Here is a 19,800-nt window from a genome sequence, read left to right as displayed (position 1 = left end):
AGTAAATTTCAGTGACTGGCTGCAGCAGTGCATCTTCTGTGTTTGGGGGGTGGGTAATGGGGAATTGGCCTGGGTCTATTTTGTGACGTTTTTGGTGCTTAATAAGGGTTTTGCCCTAATGGATTTAGGAATGTTTCTTGTGGGCCAACACAACATCCTTTACATTTGAGGTGACTTTGGGTGTGTGTGACTTTTTGTCTGACTTTTTTTAGGGTGATCTAAAGTCTTAACAGATTTATTAAGCTTTATAGACTAGAATAAGGGAAGCGGGTGGCGCTGTGGGTAAAACCTCAGTGCCTAGGACTTGCCGATCGTATGGTTGGCAGTTTGAATCCCCACGGCGGGGTGAGCTCCCGTCTTTCGTTCCCAGCTCCTGCCCACCTAGCAGTTCGAAAGCACCCCTAAGTGCAAGTAGATAAATAGGGACCTATAGCGGGAAAGTAAACGGCATTTCCGTGTGCTGCACTGGTGCTGGCTCGCCAGAGCAGCTTCGTCACTCTGGCCACGTGACCCGGAAGTGTCTGCGGACAGCGTTGGCTCCCGGCTCTTAATTGAGATGAGCGCACAAACCTAGAGTCAGACACGATTGGCCCGTATGGGCAGGGGTACCTTTTACCTTTATAGACTAGAATGCACAATGTTAGATGCATCTGACAAAGTAGGCCATACTTGGCACACACAAATTTACATATTATACACACTTCTTAGATGTGCAGGCACTCTTTTCTCCCACCTACCCACCCACTGCAACAAAACTAATCGCGGTTGCCACCCCTCAGGAGTGTGCAATTTGTTTGCATCAGCTGTCTCTGCTCAAGGACAGTCGTGGAGAAAGGGAGAACACCACTTGGCTGACTGGTCTTCCCAGTTGCAAAATGGGCCCCAAAGCCTTGGGGCTAGCAGTGTGTGTTTTGTGTGGTAAGTCTAAAAGGTAAAGGTAAAGGGACCCCTGACCATTAGGTCCAGTCGTGGCCGACTCTGGGGTTGTGGCGCTCATCTCACTTTATTGGCCGAGGGAGCCGGCATACAGCTTCCGGGTCATGTGGCCAGCATGACGAAGCCACTTCTGGCGAACCAGAGCAGCGCACGGAAACGCCGTTTAGCTTCCCGCCGGAGCGGTACCTATTTATCTACTTGCACTTTGACGTGCTTTTGAACTGCTAGGTTGGCAGGAGCAGGGACCAAGCCACGGGAGCTCACCCCGTCACCGGGATTCGAACTGCCGACCTGATCTGCAAGCCCTAGGCTCTTTGGTTTAGACCACAGCACCACCTGCGTAAGTCTGGAACTTAGCAAATGGAGTAGCGCAATGGAAGGAATTCTGAGGTTGAACAAGCTTCTTTGTGCACCACAATCTGCCTACTACTGGTGACAATTGATAGAACGCCAAGAAAAAAAACAACCCCTTGGGAGTTAGAATTAAATAACGGTTGCTTTTTCTTCATAGTGGCAGCCACCTAATGCAACCACACGATATTTCTGGTACGAGATATTTCTGGGAGACAACTGTCTAAAAGAGGAGTTGTCTAATATTCCAAAATACTCTGAAATGTGTTCTAAGCCAGGGTCGTCAGTGGTGCCCTTGAGGTCTTCTAGCACCTCTATGAAGCCTCGTGAGTTACCACCTCTCACTGCCTCCTTGTCCATGAGATGGTGCCAACCTTTTCCTCCCTTGAAAAGTACATAGAGCTGGAAGCAGGAAGTTGGAAGAGTGGCACTCTTTCTCACTTCCTCTTCCAGCTCTATGTGCTTTTTGATTAATTCAGATTAATTACAGCTTTTACCCAGCTCTCTTGGGAAAATGAAGTTGGTGCACTTTTTTTTTTTGGTCCCTGTTGGGAAGGTGGTACCCACAATGTTTGCACAAAAATACAAATATGCCCACAGGCCTAAAAAACAAAACAAAACAAAATCTTGGTGAACCTAAGCCCTAGTGTAGGAAGGGCTATTAATTGAGATTTTAAAAGGAAATAAACTGCTGGTATTGTATGAAGTGAGGGTTTAAACACAAGAGAGTGTTTAGGCAAATATACAGGACCAACATGTCTACGTCACCCTCATAAGTTGAGGGATGAATGATTCCTCCTTGTCCTATATCTGTGGATTTATAAAGGAGAATTCCAGGGAAATCCTTTTTAAAAAATTCACACGCCTAAGCAGTCATAAACACACACATGCAAATAAGGAGTATTAAGAAAGTGAACCAAGGCTACTGTTCTAATGAGGGTAGCTATTTTGTTGTATGTACAATAGACCTTTGTGTATAGAATTACACAGGAAGTGCAGTTTCTTCCCACAGCATCTTAAAAAGTATTTTTACCCTGCACTGCAGAGGTACTGCACTTTGAAGCTGCTCCAAGCAGCTTTGCACTGTTTAAAACACCGGGGGGTGGGGGTGGGGGGACAATTAACCTTGTTAAGTTCGATGGACTAAATGGCAGATTTTTGGTTCATTCTGAGGACGGCGGTTGGGAGTGGCATTGTTTTGTTTTGTTTTTGTTCTTATTATGTATTTTGTGCTTTTGTTTGTATTTTTATGCTGTGAACCACCCGGAGCTCTTTGGATGAATCACGGTATACAAATTTAATAACTTTTTGATATTTGAATGGTGAGTTAGGGGAGTCACAGCAAATCTAGCCTGGGTCAGAATCCTCTGACACCCGTACGTAAGAGTCACCTTTTCTCTGTTGGTCCCTTAACCCACTGGTTCAGCTGATGGGTGGGAGCCACTTGTGCAGAGCTTTCCAAACTCTGTGTCGTGACAATAGCATGTCGGCTGCAGTGTGTAGGTGTGTCGCGCAAACACTCCCTGCGCTCCTCCTGTGGTTTGGGAAAAAAGTTAAGTTTAACCTTCGGTTTGCTAGTGAAACTGAATTACTGTGTCATGGAATGATTCCTGTCTAAAAAGGTGCACCGCCAACATGCAAAGTTTGGAAAGCTCTGCACTTCTGGGTCACAGCCTGATCCAAGGTGGGTCCCCACAGGAGCCCTACCACCATGCGAATGTATCGGAAAAGGTTGGGAAATGGGTTCCCTAATGCATCCTTGGACTAAAAGTGGGTCCTCGGTTTGGAAACGTTAGAGACACTTGCTTTAACCAGTATGTTCTTCACAGCACAGTAAAATGATGACTCCTCCTGGTTATAGCTTCTGAAAGAACACCCTACATTCTCATGCACTTGTAATGCACTTCCAACCAGCAAAGCCATGGAGGTCTCTTGGGAATTCTGCAATTAGTTCCAGAAGTTGCTGGTGGGGGGAAGAATGCTTTAAAAGCATTGCACTGGAGAAGAGAGAAACAAGCAGAGCCAATATATACATTTATTTCAAAGAGGGGAAGCTATCCTGTTCTACCCACCACTGACTGTAATACTTGCAGAATATATATATTTGCAGAATTCATGGAAGGGGGACTTTAAACCCCTGCACTCAAAAATTGTTTATTATTGCCGGAACACCAATGTGGATAAGACGAGCTCTTTCCTCGGGATCAGTTGTTCCACATGATTTGTTGGATCCAGTTGACATACTTGCATACTCTGCTGTAAACCCCTGGCCGGTTGGGCTGGGCACATTTTTCCAAGCCCCAGGAGACGATCCCCTCCAGCTGCTGATTGCAGACAAGAGGCCCTCCGGAGTCGCCCTGTGAAAGGCAGCACAGTTCCTGACATTGCATTGTTGCTATCCGACCTACAGGGGGCAGCGTTGTGGCAGAGCAGGGCACTTGGCTAGAACAGTGGTATTGCTATGGCAGGCTGGCAAATGAAGTATCACCCACCAACACCAGGGTACCCTCAGCCGGTCCCCACCTGCCTGCCATCTTACTTTGCAGCCAGTTGGGGTATGTGTGTGTGGTGGTCCTGCCAGTTATTGACTCTGGCTCCACCTACTGCTGGTCTGCCCTACAAGTCCCACTGGGCACCAGCAAACCATTGGTACTAAATATAAGCATAGTCTATGAGTGGCCAGCATGCTGCCCTGCAGATGTGAGCCCAGGTGTCTGCCCCCAAGTCCTGCCCTGGTTGGCATCATTGACAAGACATGAAAGCATGCACAGCGAATAAAATGCAGGGGAAAGCAAGCCGGATAGATAATTGCACAACAATGGATGGGAGGGAGGGAGGGAGGGAGGGAGAGAGAGAGAGAGAGAGAGAGAGAAGGATGGCGTCAGCAGGAGGGCCGGGGGGGGGGGGCAGTGTAAAAAGGTAAAAGGTAAAGGACCCCTGGACAGTTAAGTATGGGGTTGCGGCGCTCATCTTGCTTTTAGACCGAGGGAGCCAGTGTTTGTCCACAGACAGCTTTCCGCGTTGTGTGGCCAGCAGTACTAAACTGCTTCTGGCACAACGGAACACTGTGACGGAAACCAGAGCGTACGGAAACTCCATTTACCTTCCTGCCGCAGTGGTACCTATCTTTCTACTTGCACTGTTGTGCTTTCGAACTGCTAGGTTGGCAGGAGCTGGGACAGAGCAACAGGAGCTCACCCCGTTGCGGGGATTCAAACTGCCAACCTTCCGATCAGAAGCCCAAGAGGCAAAGACAAGGTATGACACAGAAGAAGGCACTGAGAATAAGAACATACAGGAAGGGAAGGTGGGGAAAAATTCTCTTTAGCCGGCCTTTGGTAGCAATTCCATGGCTTCATCCTACCTGACAGGAGTCCACTCCACCTTCTGGTACACCAGCACAAACCATCCCATTCGTGATGCTGTTAGGATAAGAAGCTGAACATCTCTCTGAGCTGATAATCCTGACGTTTCCACATTGCAGGATGTTTGGGAAAGTGGCTGTAAAAAAGACAACACCACCCGCTCCCCATTTAATAGCTGCTCAATGTCCAAATTATCCGCAACACTTAATGACAGAGTAATTTTCTGATTGTGCATGAAGGGTGCCTGTGGACCGTCACTATTTTGCAGCACTGGTTCAAGCGCATGCCCGAAATTTAGGTCCGTGTGGTTAAAGTGGATTGAAGCTTTCTGTCGCTTTAGCACACGCAAATCTGCTTATCTTTAAAAAGCTGTGCTTTTTGCGGTTAGGAAAGTGACAGGCAATGTACTGAAAAGTATGGGATGGGTGGATGGTTAATGGGAAGACGTGTAAACACCTGGCCAGCAAATTGGGATGAATGCTTGTGGATGCATAACCCACCCTGTAAACAAACCAGAATGAATTCTCAAGAATGAGGAGATCTTACCAATCGGAAAAAACTATGCAAGTAAATTGGGATGTATAAGCAGATGGTCTGGAGGAGCTCGTAAGGGGTCACCAACCTTTACAGGCCCATGGAACAGGAGAATCTGCCATGGGGCACCCCATATACTACACGCATGCACATAACACCCCTTCTCTTCTTCCTTCCAATAATTAGGCTGGAGAAAAGTGTGTGTGGTTTTGTGTGGTTAATGAAGGGCCATCTTCCTGCAAAATCTTCTCTCTCCAGCTGCATTTTCCAGGACCTCCAACACACAGACACCACAATTAGGTTTGGGGCCTCTTTCAAAATTAATTTCAGCTGGGAGTCGGGCTCCTGGGCAAGATTCAGCTAATGAGTCCCACCAGTCGAAGCCCACACAAGGAAGACAACTTGCTCAATGGGTCCCCCCCACCCCACTCCTATGTGCCCCTGGAAATTGGCTCTAGGTTTTTTTTTTGGGGGGGGGGAGAACCCACAGAACAGGATGTAGAGGGAGGGGAGATTGTTCCATGAGATGCTTGCAATGAATGATTGAATGGTCAGCATAGTGCAACATTTAATCCCCCCCCCACTTTGTGCACCAGGGAAGGCCTCTACACTTGCAGGTGTGCCTGTGAGCAGTGCATTGGCAGCCTGTGCATTAAGGCAGGGCTGAGGAACCTTTGTCGCTCCAGATGTGGCTGGATTCCAGTTCCCATCAGCTAGGGTTGCCATATTTTGAAGGGCAAAAAAGAGGATGACTATGACGACTCTCATTTTAAATACCCCTACTATATGTAGGCTATAGAAGCTGTGATATGTTGCCGAGGGGAGCAGCAGAAGAGAAGAGGAAAGCACCAATTATGTGTCTTATTATGTCTCATCCAGAAAGTATAGTCAGACATATTTTGGAAAATTTAAAGAATCTACCTGGACAGAAATTTTACCCCTGAAAAAGAGGACATGTCCTAGGAAAAGAGGACACATGGCAACCTTACATTAGCCCAGCACAGCCAATGGTTAGGGATGATGGGGAGCTGTACTCCAGCTACATCTGGTGGCCCAGTGGTTCCCCAGCTTTGCAATGAAGGTGAGCAAAAAGAGTTGGTTCTTTTGCGCCCGTGCGTGTACCTTGTGGCGTAGTGAGGGTGCCCCAGCCAGAAACAAGGCACTCCGTCCCAGGGGCAGAGCAACCTCTGGGTAACTCCAGAGGATGTAGATTCTGCGTAAAGGGGACTGGCCTCTCCAGCTTCAGCATCATGATGTCATTGTTGAGGGTACGGGGGTCAAAACGTGGGTGGCGGAAGTACCTGACCACCCTCCGGGTCTGCTCCCCTTCTTCCCGGACCGCCAGGTTGTGTTTCCCCAGCCGCACAATTATTTTGCTAGGCAACAAGGAGAGAAGAAAAGCTGGTTTGTACAGAGAGCACCACTGCACATGCTGTCCCTGGCTCCCAACCAGAGTATGCCATCAGTAAATCATTCAACGCATTGCTCTCCCCGCTTTTCTGCTCGCAGCATAAAGCTCCCCGAGTAGGTACACAATAGGATCAATATGTTTTAAAGTGCATTGTGGGGGGGGGGGGGAATGGGATAGAGTGTAGTCCATGCAATGTCTGATGCATCCCTTACAGCTCTGTGATTCTTGATTTTAAGATTGAATAACAGAGCCAGCAGGGCTGCTAGAGATTATGGCTGTGCACGAACCGTACATTTAAAGCACATTAATCCGCCCTAAAGAATTTTGGGAACTATAGTTTACCCCTTGCAGAGCTACAACTGCCAACACCCTTAACAAACTGCAGTTCCCAGGATTTGTGGGAAGGGGGAGTTCTTTAAAGGTGCTTTAAATATATGGCATGTGTACCTTGATGGGCTCTTCTGGAAGGAGAAAGCCTTTTCCGGAAATGGATTTTGTTTCCATTTGGTCACCAAGGTGTGTGGATGTGAAGCAACAATAACCTGGCAGTCTTGTCCTGGAACTGGGCTAGAAGGAGACTAAGAAGCCAGATTTGCTTTCTGCGAGAACCCAGTGCTCTCCCCCAATACCTAAAATGGGAGCAGGATCTGATGGGGTGCTAATGCTGGGAACTTTCCATCTTGCACTCATCCTTCCTATATGTGTAAATAACCCTTATTAATGCCACCCACCTCCAGTGACCTTCCTTCCAAGGAAACCAAACCCAGAGATTTATTACTGTTCAGAGACGGAGGTTGCATGTAACAATTAAAAATAAAATAAAATTGCAAAGATTAAATGAAAAGCAGAAGTCTGAAACACTGCAAGCCAGGTTGCACTACAATTGAGCATGAAAAGCCTGTTGGTAAGAAGATTTTAAATGATGGCAAGAATGGATCTCTGTTGGCAGGGTATTTCAGAATTATGGTGCCACCACTGAAGAGGCCCCGTGTTTCATGCTCACTCTCCAGGTGGCTCAGGATGATGGCAGGGCCCAAGACTTTTTGCTGCCTGACACAAAGGACAAAGGGGCACCCACAGACTCCAGTCCACCTACAGAAGTGGAAGGATTGCCATTCAAATCTAGTGCCAGGACAGTGTCTTCCATTGCACCTAGTTGCAGTATGTAAGACGGGAGCTGCCACTGCATAACGGGGCAACTGAGTGCACCTGAGGGCACCATGTTTGCTTAGGAAATGCAGCCTTTCCCACATCTCACAACTGCTCAGTGCTCCAAGCATCTGCTGCCTAAGGCAGCTGTCTCGCTCTGCCTAACAGCAGGGCTGGTCCTAACCTCTGAGGCTGTTCGTAAAGCCAAGGCAGACAGATACAGGAGATAGTTCGCTACAGTGTAAGAACGCAGGTGGAATTTCCAATGTGCATTGCAGCCAATGCAAATTTGACAGCTTCACCCACAAAAATTAGATCTGCTCCTGCAAAGCAACTGTGGCTTTATTTCCAGTTCAAAACTGGCTTTGAGAGACTTCTTTTTCACCAGTGAAAATTGCAGAAAGAGGGAAAGAAAAGTCACCACCCTAAATCCTGAAGCCAAATCATAAAGTATAGGAACTTTTAAAAATTGCTGCTTTTGAACATCTCTGTGGGAAAATGGTTTCTTTCTGAAAATCACTCAAATATGTAGCAAACTGCAGTGCAGAATGTTTCTATGAAATATTCCAAACCCGATGGATCGCAAGCCTTTTGATAATAATGTAACGATTTGCGATGTAAAAATCGCTCCACCAGATGGCACTGTTCATCTGTGTATAATACAACCCTCTGCCTGACCTATTTCCAAAAGCTTTGCATTTGCTCTCAGCAATGTCTTTTTTATCACATGGTTGATTCAGCAGGATTTGAATGGTAAGAAGCCTTGCGGCAGGGATGGGGAACCTGTGGCCTTCCAGATGTTGCTGGACCACAACTCCCATCATCCCTGACCACTGACCAGGGCAGCAGCATTATTTCCTTCCTTCCTTCCTTCCTTCCTTCCTTCCTTCCTTCCTTCCTTCCTTCCTTCCTTTTGCAAATTGCTGCATAAAGGTGGAGGACTGAATTTAAGATGGGGTGGGGGTGGGGAGATAAACAGAAAGAACCGAAACGGACAGAGCTACCCATCCCTATCTGACAGCCATTGAAATTGAGGGCTGTCCTCTTATCAAGCTGAGCACATGGCTGTCCTTTCCTCTTCTCACTTTGACTGGGATTAAAGCTCAGTGACAGAGCACATACTACTTGTCATACAGGAGATCTAGGTTCAATCCCCCAGCAACTTCCATTAAAGAGGTTTCAGGGTTGTGGCAAGGCAAGGTAAGACATCTGCCCTGAGTCCCTGGAGATCTGCACCCAGTGGCATCGCAATGGGGGGGCGGTGGGGGGGCGGTGCGCCCCGGGTGCCATGTCTGGGAGGGTGACAAGAAGGCACCCAGCGAGGGCTCATGGCAGCGCAAGCAGCCATTGCGCCGCCGCAGCTGCATGTAGAGGATCCTCCGTTCGCAGCTGCAGCCGTGAGCAGAGGATCCCGGCACCGGCGGCAAACCGCTATGTACAGCATATGTGCGGCGTCACACGCATGCACTGTATGTAACAACAGCGCACATGTGCTGTACATAGCGGTTTGCTGCTGGCGCCGCTCAAGCAGTGGGATCCCTCTATTTGCGGCTGTAGCAGCAATGGAGGGATCCCGGCACTGTCCGTACGGCTCTGGAGTGGTGCCGCTGGCAAACCGCTATGTACAGCGCATGTGTGGCATTGCTACGTATGACGCATGCATCGTACGTAGCGAGGCCGAACATGCGCCCTACATAGCGATGCCCTGCCCCGGGTGTGACGACGCCTTCATTTGCCCCTGTCTGCTCCCAGTCATCTGGGCAGGTCTAGATGGGCCAGTTGGACTCAGTAGAAGACTATTTCCGGTGCATGGTCAGACTCACCCACCATAGCAGTGCGCAGCAGTGACTACCCAGGAGTCAGCAATCAAAGTCCCCCCACAAGTGTATGTGCCAGTCAGGTATGCTTGCCAGGGCTGAGAATGGGGGAGGCAGGGATAGCCTCCAATGATCCTTCCCTCGTCATCTTGGGTGCACACTGCAAAAACACATCAACATTATTATTGCATTATATCCTACTTTTCCTCCAAGCAGCTCCAAGGGGCATACATGGTTCTCTGCATCTCTGTATTCTCTGCACGACAACAACCACAACCCTGCGATGTAGGTTAGGTTGAGAGTTGTCTTTTATATATATATATAATATTTATTGGTGTTTCAAAAAGTTACAAGAAAAAAAAAAGGAAAAAAAAAGAAAAACAGAAAATACAAAATACACGAAAAAATAAAAACAATTAAAAACAAATCCATCTTTCCATATCTTATCTATCATTTCCTTGTTTCCTTGACCTCCTCGTACCTCCCTTTTTTGTATTCTAGTTCATTAGTTGTTTCAGCAAATCCATTCCTTCTTTGTTTTTATCTTACTAATTTATCTTAATATATTGTAACTTTACATTCTGAGTGGGCTGAGTGGGTATTTGAAGCCTGATCTCCCATGTCCTAGGCCAGCGCCCTAACCACTATGTGACACTGTCCCTCTATTCCAATCAGCAAATTATTTAAAGTAGGGTTGGAGACTCTGAGGAACAGGGAGGGAACAACAGTGGCGTAGCGTGGGGGGTGCAGGGGGGGCCGGCCGCACCGGGCGCAACATCTGGGGTTAGGGCAAATCCACGGGTTAGGGGGCGCAAATCCACGGGTTAGGGGGCGCAAATTACTTGCCTTGCCCCGGGTGCTGACAACCCACGCTACGCCACTGGGGAACAATCAGGCTTCAGGCCCTACCTTCTTTTTAGCCATTTTTATGGAATCTTTACTGGATCAGGTGATTCCAGGATGCTGTAGGGCAGGCATGTCCAACAGGTAGATTGTGATCTACCAGTAGACCAGTGGACATTTGTGGTAGATCACTGGCGGATCAGTGGCTCCCCCCAAAGAACCTCAACAACTTTGGCTTCCCTAAAAAAAGCTCAAGATCTTTGACCTGAACCCCACAAAATGGGGTCGATCACTGCAAGTTTTTAACTTTGAGAGTAGATTGCAGTCTCTTGGGAGTTGGCCACCCCTGCTGTAGGGGATAGAGAGAGAAAGAGCTGGAGAAAAGATGGGACTCAGATGTACATTAGTCAAAGTGTGTAACACTTTGACACCAGATGGCACTGCAGAGCTGAAATCATAACTCAATGATATTTTCAATTGTGAGCTTTACAACTGCTTTTTTGCAGAGCATTTTCAGAACTTAGATAGATATATATCTAGCCAGGGTTTTGCTCCTCAGTCCTTACACCTCACGGAGAGAAGGGGGACTCCTTATCTGCTCCAATCCATCACTTCCTGCTGGAATTTCTTATCTGGGTATTTTAAAAAGCTGGAAAAGTGAGCATGGTGCTCCTTTTAAACTGACAAAAGAAATATTGGCCCCACCTGCACTACACATTTAAAATAATAATCATGGGACTGGCAGAATCCGGGACCAAAGAGAAGAGTCGTTGGAAGAAGATTGCAAAAAATTTAAAGCTTATCTTCAAAAATATTGTAAAATTAAGGATTGTTAGAAAGATGTTGGAAAAAGAAAATTATGTGGTTTTGGCAGAAATGACATAAAGGATTAAGTAAAAATGAATTGATGAAAGAGAGAATGTAAAATTATAGTATATTAAAACAAATTATTAAGATAAAAACAAGGTTGGAAGGATTTGCTGAAATAAGAATTTGAATACAAAAATGGCAGGTGTGAGGAGGTCAAGGAAATAAAACTATGTAAAGGTTCGATTTTTTCTTTTTTTTTTCTTAATTGATTGTATTTTTTCTGTCTTTTTTATTTTTCTTTTTTCTCTTTTTTCTTTTTGTAACCTTTAAAATTTTGAATAAATATTATTAAAAAAATAATAATCATGGGAACTGTAGTTTGTTAATGGTGCTGAGAGTTGCTAGTATGCCCCTATCCCCCTCACAGAGCTATAGGTCTCAGAGTCCCCTGGGAAGAGGGATTGAATGTAAAACCCAGCCAGATGGGTGGGGTACAAATAATAAAATTATCATCATCATCATCATCATTATCATTGACCACTCTAGAAATTGTAGCTTCGGGCGGAGAACAGGGTGAGGAACCTGTAACCCTCCAGATGTTGCTGGGCCACAACCCCATCATAGAATCGTAGAGGTGGAAGGGACCCCAAGGGTCATCTAGTCCAACCCCCTGAAATGCAGGAATCTCAGCTAAAGCATCCATGACAGATGGCCATCCAACCTCTGCTTAGAAACTTCCATCATTCCTGATCACTGGCCAAGCTGTCTGGGGCTGATGGGAGCTGGAGTCCAGCACCCTCTTGAGGCCACTGGTTCCACCCCACCCCTCGCTGTGCCTGCACTTTGCACTTACCAGCAGAGACAAGGAGCAATGCAACGGCCAGCTGCCTCACGCCTGCCATTGTCACAAGCAGAGTGGAGAGTGGCTGGAGACCTTTCGAGGATCCGTCCTGCAGAGGGAGGAGAGCCAAACATTTGTTATCCAGAATTATCAGGAGGACTCACTTGACTTGCAATGGACTGGATTGCTCAGGTGGCTCCTGACATTTTGCCTTCTTTTCTTTTTTTCTTTTAAAATTTATTGCTCAATTTCCACATAACAAATTATCAAACCATATAATCACCTACATAATATTTCTCCGCCCCCCCCCCCGGGACTTCCATCAGGTCCTCTCCCTGATTTCGCTGCACATATTTTCTCTGCATATTATAAAATTGTATATATCCTTACATATCTGTCCATCATGTTATCGACAATAAATTTGTGTATGTTTATTCAAAACCTGCCAAGGAGTCCAGCTCATTTTGTTGTATTTTTAAATAATTTGTGAAAAGTTCCCATTCCTCCCTGAAGTCACAGTTGTCCTTGTCTAGCAGTTTGTATGTCAATTTAGCCAGTTCTGCATAGTTCATCAATTTCTCTTGCCACTGTTCTTTTGTCGGGGTTTCTTCCTTCTTCCATCCTTGTGCTATCAAGACTCTTGCCGCTGTTGTAGCATACATAAAGAGGTTCCTTATTTTCCTTGGCAGGTCTTGTCCTGCAATCCCTAACAACAGACATTTTGCCTTCTTGAGCCACAGCTGCATCCTTTGCATGGTCTAGGCAGCGGTTCTCAAAGGGTTTGGCAGAGGAGGACAGCAAGTGTGGCAGGAAGATCAAGGACAATCAAATAAACATTTGAACATTTCAGCGTGGCACATTATCATATCAGAATAATTGTTTCTGGATGTCCTGTGATCATGTTATAAAGTAGTTGTGCTCTGTGTTACAATTCAAACACTCCTAAGAGTCTTTCTCCCCCCCCCAAAAAAAAGAACCACCCATAAAAACTTTGGCATAGCTTGGGCACCAAGTCAAGGGAGGGCTTTGAAAACTGGCCGTAGAGAGCACTGCTTGTGGCAGCTTTGTGGGAGTTCCTAAGGCGGCAGTTCCTAAGACCGGGAGGCGCCGTGACTCAGTGGAAAAGCATGCAGGAAGGGCTGAAGCTCAGAGGCAGAGCAGATGTGTTGCCAAATTTGCTCTCCATCCTGCTCCTGCACACCTTGAAACAGCGTCCTGATGTGCAGAAGCTGAGCAAGATAATTTTTTCCCCTGGCACAATGATATGTGTGGGGAGAGCTGTAGCTCAGTGCTAGAGAACCAACTTTGCGTTCAGAAAGTCCCAGGTTCAGTTCCCAGCATCTCTAGTTAGGGATTCCTTGCCTGAATCCCTGGAATAACACTGCCAATCCGTGTCATCTCTCTCTCTCTCTTTCTCTCTTCCTCTCCCTCATATGTTTTTAATGAAAGGTTTTCCATAAGTAACAAAGGTACAGTACATCCATTGTCTCTGTTTCAAATCATAGAGTCCTTCATACAAGCCAATTGCAGTCAGTTTGAAACATTTGTGTTGTTGTAGGTAATACAGTGGTACCTCGGGTTACAGATGCTTCAGGTTACAGACTCCGCTAACCCAGAAATAGTACCTCGGGTTAAGAACTTTGCTTCAGGATAAGAACAGAATCGGGGTCCGGCAGCACAGCAGCAGCAGGAGGCCCCATTAGCTAAAGTGGTGCTTCAGGTTAAGAACAGTTTCAGGTTAAGAACGGACCTCTTAAGAACAAATTAAGTTCTTAACCTGAGGTACCACTGTATGAGGTTGAGGGGGAAAGAGAGGTGGGGAGAGAAGGAGAGAGAGAGACGGAGAAAATGGAGAAATGGAAAAACGGGAACAGAAAAAGTGGGGTGAGGGAGACATTCAAGTTTCATTCTTGACATAGTATATAAGTGGAACTTTTTAAAAAATCAGTGTTGTGTGGATAGGTGTCTTATTTTTGCTGGCGGAGCAAGAGACCCAAAGGCCCAAGGCATGGTTGGTTGCAGTGTGCTTTGTCCGTGTTTGGGGTGGGTGGGGGGCATTGCTGGGTTAAGTCCGCCATATTGATTCGTATGTTGTTGGTTGTGAGGGATTGGTCATTGTCTTGTTGGCCTGTGTATGTGACAAAGGGGAGCTACCCAAGGGTCAAGGGGCCCGTCTTTGTTTGTCCCCTTGATAGTTTCAATTTGTTGGTTAGTTTTTCTAGTAGAGCAGTTTGGTACCAGTGGTCCATGTTCGCTCCAAACAGGTCCCTCCAGCGTCTGGTTATGACACTCCTAGCTGCTGAGAGTCAGTGACTTATAAGCTCTTATGTGTGTAGCATGTGTCTTGAAAGATATTTAGTAGGGCCAGTTCTGGAGCTGCTTCTGTTAACTGTGAGCTAAACGGATCAAGGATATGACTCAGAATAAAGCAGTTTCCAAGGTCAGCGAACGATCTCAGATAACAGGACCAGGTAAGACGCTTCAAGGGTCTTGAAGAGCTGCTGCTATCAGTCAAAGCAGTCTCTGCTGCAAGAGGTGAACCAACATGGAAACATGGCGTCAGGGAACTGCAAGCAGCGAGGGAGGAAAGAATTAGAGGAAACAGGGAACGATCTCCACTGCTCAGTACTGAGTCCTCCTCAGAAGACAGAGAAGAGGATAGTGAGTCTGGGGAAGAAGGGGTGCTTCAGAGCGAGGGGGATCCACGTCACAGGGGAAAACGGAAGGGGCTGAGCCGTTGGCTCTGTTGGTCTCGAGGGAGAGGGAAAAGAGAAAGTAGTTAGAGCAACGCGTCATGGGAGACGAGTCGCTTTGTTTATTCTGCATGTAATCTTGTCAGAAGGAAATAAAGAAAAGAATTTATGGCTGGCTGCCGGGAGTGTTTCTCTGCTAAGTGCAGCAACGCATGCAGCGGGCTAGCTGACACATGGGGACTTAGAAAACTGCCTTATAGTGAGTCCATCTAGCTCAGTAATATCTACATTGGCTAGCAGTTCTCCAGGGTTTCAGGCAATGAGCTTTGGTGGGCTTTTCTGGAAGCAGTGGCAGCAGTTCAGGCACCATGACACAGAGTGTCACTAGGCTTAGTGGTGCTATGAGAAACTAAAAGGGGGACTACATCCAGGCACTGCACAAAATGCTGGTTTGGGGATACCGTGCCCCCCGGCAACTGCCCAAAGATTAAGATTTTTCTGCATTGCCAAAAAAAGGAGGGCATGCACTAGGGGTTGAAATAAGACACCAATTTGCATAAAATGTCCTGATGCCAATTTAGCAAGGGTTACTATAAAGGATCAAGGGCAGTGTTTCCCAGACTTGGGTCTCCAGCTGTATTTGGACTATAGTTCCCATAATCCCTGACTACATGTACTCCTAGCTAGGGCTAATGGGAGTTGTAGTCCAACAACTGGAGACCTAAGTTTGGGAAACACTGATCTAAGGTATTCATGTCCATTATTTTTAAGGAAACTACTTTTGAATAGGATTAACATTGACGATAACCCATTGTTATAAAGAATGACCAGGGGGAGTTGCCTGCCTGCTCAGTCTGTTGCCCAGGTGCTTCAAGGTTCTTCCTTCTTATGGGTCACTATCTTTAAATTGGACTTGGACCAAACAGACTTTCAAATTGAGGATTGTCTAAAAATAGGGGGACTGCCCCGGTGCTGATTCCATTCATTTAACAAATGAAGGCATTTGGAACATAAGAGGTGAATGGATCTGGAAATTTTAAGGTACCACTTTAGCTAATGGGGCCTCCCGCTGTTGCTGCGCGGCCGTGCAATTTCTGTTCTCAACCTGAAGCAAAGTTCTTAACCCGAGGTACTATTTCTGGGTTAGCGGGGTCTGTAACCTGAAGTGTCTGTAACCTGAAGTGTCTGTAACCCAAGGTACCACTGTATTATTATCCGCCAAGAAAATTGTCAGCATTTTAGTGGGAATTACTCCACATAAAGCACGTTTTTGCAAGCACCCCCCCCCCAATATACCATATTTTTTGCTCTATAAGACTCACTTTTTCCCTCCTAAAAAGTAAGGGGAAATGTGTGTGCATCTTATGGAGTGAATGCAGGCTACGCAGCTATCCCAGAAACCAGAACAGCAAGAGGGATCACTGCTTTCACTGCGCAGCGATCCCTCTTGCTGTTCTGGCTTCTGAGATGCAGAATATTTTTTTTCTTGTTTTCCTCCTCCAAAAACTAGGTGCGTCTTGTGGTCTAGTGCGTCTTATAGAACGAAAAATACGGTAATTCATTAGCACGTGCAATTGTACACACGTTCTTTGGTTGCAGAGCCATGACGCAGAATTTGGAGAAACACAAATTTCAAAGGTTTTGGTTTTCCTATTGCTTCTGGAAGTTCAAATTAGGTTGCTTCTCACTGAAATGCACACAAAGCTTAATTTCTCCCCTATCCCTAGTAACACCTCCCCTTGCGCTTACCAGCTTAAAAGCAGAATCCCTGGGATGCAACCCTCTGTTGGCAGGACCTCCCAGCAGCTTGTCTCCTTGCTGATGGCCAAGCTCCTATAGCCTCTGACTCACAACTGGCCTTTCCCTATGCCACATGCTTTTAACCTGCCCTGGGCCCCGCAGCAGGTGCCCTTAGGTGGCAGGTGGCATTTACGGGCTGGGGGGACGCCTCCTGATCTGTCATTATCATTTGTGCCATCTCTCAGGCTGGCACCTTCCCATCCCAGTTGGAAATGAAATAGCCTCATGGGCAGATGCACCCAATAGCAGAGGAATGGGCCGGTGTGCAGGATTCTTGGCACACCGCGGCCCTCTAGCATCACTAAGCACACTACCGTATAATTGACACTTATTTTCCTGTGCATCATCGCTGTGCGGAATTGCCTCTGTGTGCTCTAATTTAAGATTGAAATGGTCCAGCCATTAAGCCTACAGGGAACCTATGGAACAGCAGCCTTCTTGAGACATCAGTCGACTCATCATGACTCAGCAGACGCCACGTTAAACGTGCGATTTGGCTCTTTAATAAGGATGCGAGCAATTGGAGCAGTCTATAAATAATTTTAAAGTCGTTAAATAATTTTAAAGTCAGCAGAAGCAATGGGTCAAAATCAGAGGTAATAAAGCTGCAATCCTGCACATTTTTTGTTGTTGTTTAGTCTTTTAGTCCAAGTCATCGTGACCCCATGGACCAGAGCATGCCAGGCACTTCTGTCTTCCACTGCCTCCCGCAGTTTAGTCAAACTCATGCTGGTAGCTTTGAAAACACTATCCAAGCATCTCGTCCTCTGTCGTCCCCTTCTCCTTGTACCCTCAATCTTTCCCAACATCAGGGGCTTTTCCAGGGAGTCGAGTCTTCTCATGAAGTGGCCAAAGTATTGGAGTCTCAGCTTCAGGATCTGTCCTTCCAGTGAGCACACAGGGCTGATGTCCTTAAGAATCGATGGGTTTGATCAGCCTTCTTTATGGTCCAGCTCTCACTTGCATACATCACTACTGGGAAAACCATAGCTTTAACTATACTGGCCTTTGTTGGCAAGGTGATGTCTCTGCTTTTTAAGATGCTGTCTAGGTTTGTCATTGCTTTTCTCCCAAGAAGCAGGCGTCTTTTAATTTCGTGGCTGCTGCACATTTACCTGGGACTAAATCCCACTGAACTCAGGAGGACTTACTTCTGAGCAGGAGAACACCCAAAATATAAGGGCATCCCATTTGCAGTGCTTGAGAGCTTTTAATTTCGGGGAAAGGTGCGTAAGTGCGATAAATTTTATAAAATTGAGAAAGTAGATAGAAGAAGTTTTTCTCCCTCTCTCATAACACTTAAAACTTCCTTAGACAGCCAAGGAGGCTGAATGTTGGAAGATTCAAGACAGAGGAAAGAAAGTACTTTGGCTAATTAAACAATCTATGGCCTTTTAAGCTGTATGTGTGTAGGGGAGAGGGTATTGTTATTGTGTGTGCTGTGCTGTGTTGTGTATTTTTGTGTTTTTACATTGTATGAATGAATGGATGAATTTTAATAATAATTTTAAGTTTAAAATTTTAATTTTAAATTAAATATTAAATATTATTTTAATACTAATAATAAAAATCCATGCAGCACAAACTTAAACTCTGGCATTTGCTCCCCCAGGGGGCACTGCGGGTCACTAAACCAGGTGGCTTATAAGGTGATTGGACAAATTTATGGCCGATAGAGTATCTGTTGTTCAGCTGAGCTTTGCTGGTACTGAAGGCAAATGAGCATCATGGTCACAAATCCGATACATTCAGGATTAGCACAGTCCATAAAAATCCAGTTGCAGTGCTTACAATAAAACTTTCAATGACTTATAAGACTTATCCTTAGCATACAGAACACCACACTAGAATAGAGAGACAGAAAGAGAAAAGTGCGTGAGACCCAGGCTCCTCCTGGTCTTACTATTATAGTCAGCATGACCTTGACAGAAAAATAACAGAACCTGTTTAAACCAGCTGTACTCAGCTTCCCGGAAGAAATAACCCAAACAAGAACCTTCTGCCTGTTTCTTTCACATAGAAAGAAAACTCTCCAGAACCCTCTTTAACTAAGCAGAACAGATCAATACTTTCTGTACTAAGAAATGCAGACTGACACCAGTTGTTGGAACCTACAGAATAGGAGAGTGTTCTTGTGCTCAGATTCTGCTTGGTCACTGTGCAGGGGGAAAAGGATGCCATGGGCCTGATACAGCAGATCTGGACTAGAAAGAAAGATTTCCCTCTTGTGATTTCTCTCACTTTTTTGCTCTGACATGCGGGCCACATTTTCTCTCATTTCGGGAACTCCAAAAGAAGAGAGAGCAAGAATATGATCCATGGATCAGGATCCGCCCCCACAAATGAGCAAAACTGTGACACACAGATCAGGAGCAAAAACAAAGAGACTTTCATCAGGCTTTGGCTGGGCAGCTCTGCAATTAGGGGACTCATTCAAATGTAGAACCATCCTTTAACATGTTAAGTGATACATGATGTGCCGCAAGCCACATGGAAGGATTGTATTCACATACTGGGGTCTCCATTTGAGGGGAAATATGTCAAGGGAGAGCTTATGTGTGTGGTAAACATTCATCAAAGTGTATCTAGTGACAGGTGAATAAATCAGTTTTGGTTTCTCTGTTTCTTGTTTTTCCAATCTTAAGGTCAGTTTTCCTCATTAATTAGCATTTGAATATCTTTCTAAAAAAAAAAAAATCCATGTGAAAATTCATTAGCATTTTAGAGTGAATTTCTCCTAATTTTTGTATGCCTTTTTGCCTAACATGCACAATAGCCAAAGCATATAATATTTATATTTCCTCTAATATAATGCATTTGTGTACGTTACTTTCACTGATCTATGAATTGCTATGCACACTTCACAGAAGTACTGTAGGCCCAAAACCTATGTGAGGTTTATGTTCCAGGGACCATGCATAAAGCCCAAATCAAAGTTCTTTGGGTGCAATGGCGGATGGGATTGCCAAAGTTTATTTTCCTGGATGCTTGGACCCCTTTCTGCCCCCTTATTGATTATTATTATTATTATTATTATTATTATTATTATTATTATTATGCTAAGCTCATAAAGCTGAATGTGCACAACTTAAATGCACATAAGTTGCAGGCTTACTGTATATGCAATTTCCTAGCCATTACTTGGCTGCTTTACAAAATTCAAAGAAATTTGAATTTTGCTTTCTTGTTCTATAAAGTACAAATTAGGGAGGGCCACCTTCAAAGTCAGATTTCTCCCCTCTCCCTACAT

At 45.7% G+C, this 19,800-nt stretch overlaps 1 protein-coding gene across 1 annotated transcript; it reads right to left on the bottom strand.

Annotated features, from left to right (window-relative positions):
* Positions 1-3,427: 3,427 nt before the first annotated feature.
* On the bottom strand, positions 3,428-16,539 carry LOC309346025 (trypsin-like). The gene is made up of 6 exons (XM_081869653.1): positions 16,500-16,539; positions 12,070-12,166; positions 9,570-9,723; positions 6,309-6,562; positions 4,652-4,788; positions 3,428-3,644 (listed from the first exon to the last, which is right to left on the bottom strand). Exons 2-6 carry the CDS (start codon positions 12,116-12,118, stop codon positions 3,492-3,494), a joined length of 747 nt encoding a protein of 248 aa, XP_081725779.1. The 5' UTR covers positions 12,119-12,166; positions 16,500-16,539; the 3' UTR covers positions 3,428-3,491.
* Between the last annotated feature and the right edge of the window lie 3,261 nt (positions 16,540-19,800).

Source organism: Podarcis erhardii (assembly GCF_964252035.2).
Source record: "Podarcis erhardii genome assembly, chromosome: 7".
Lineage (NCBI taxonomy): Eukaryota > Metazoa > Chordata > Lepidosauria > Squamata > Lacertidae > Podarcis > Podarcis erhardii.
The sequence above is the reverse complement of the archived record's forward strand: the minus strand, read 5'-3'. Positions and strand labels throughout refer to the sequence as shown.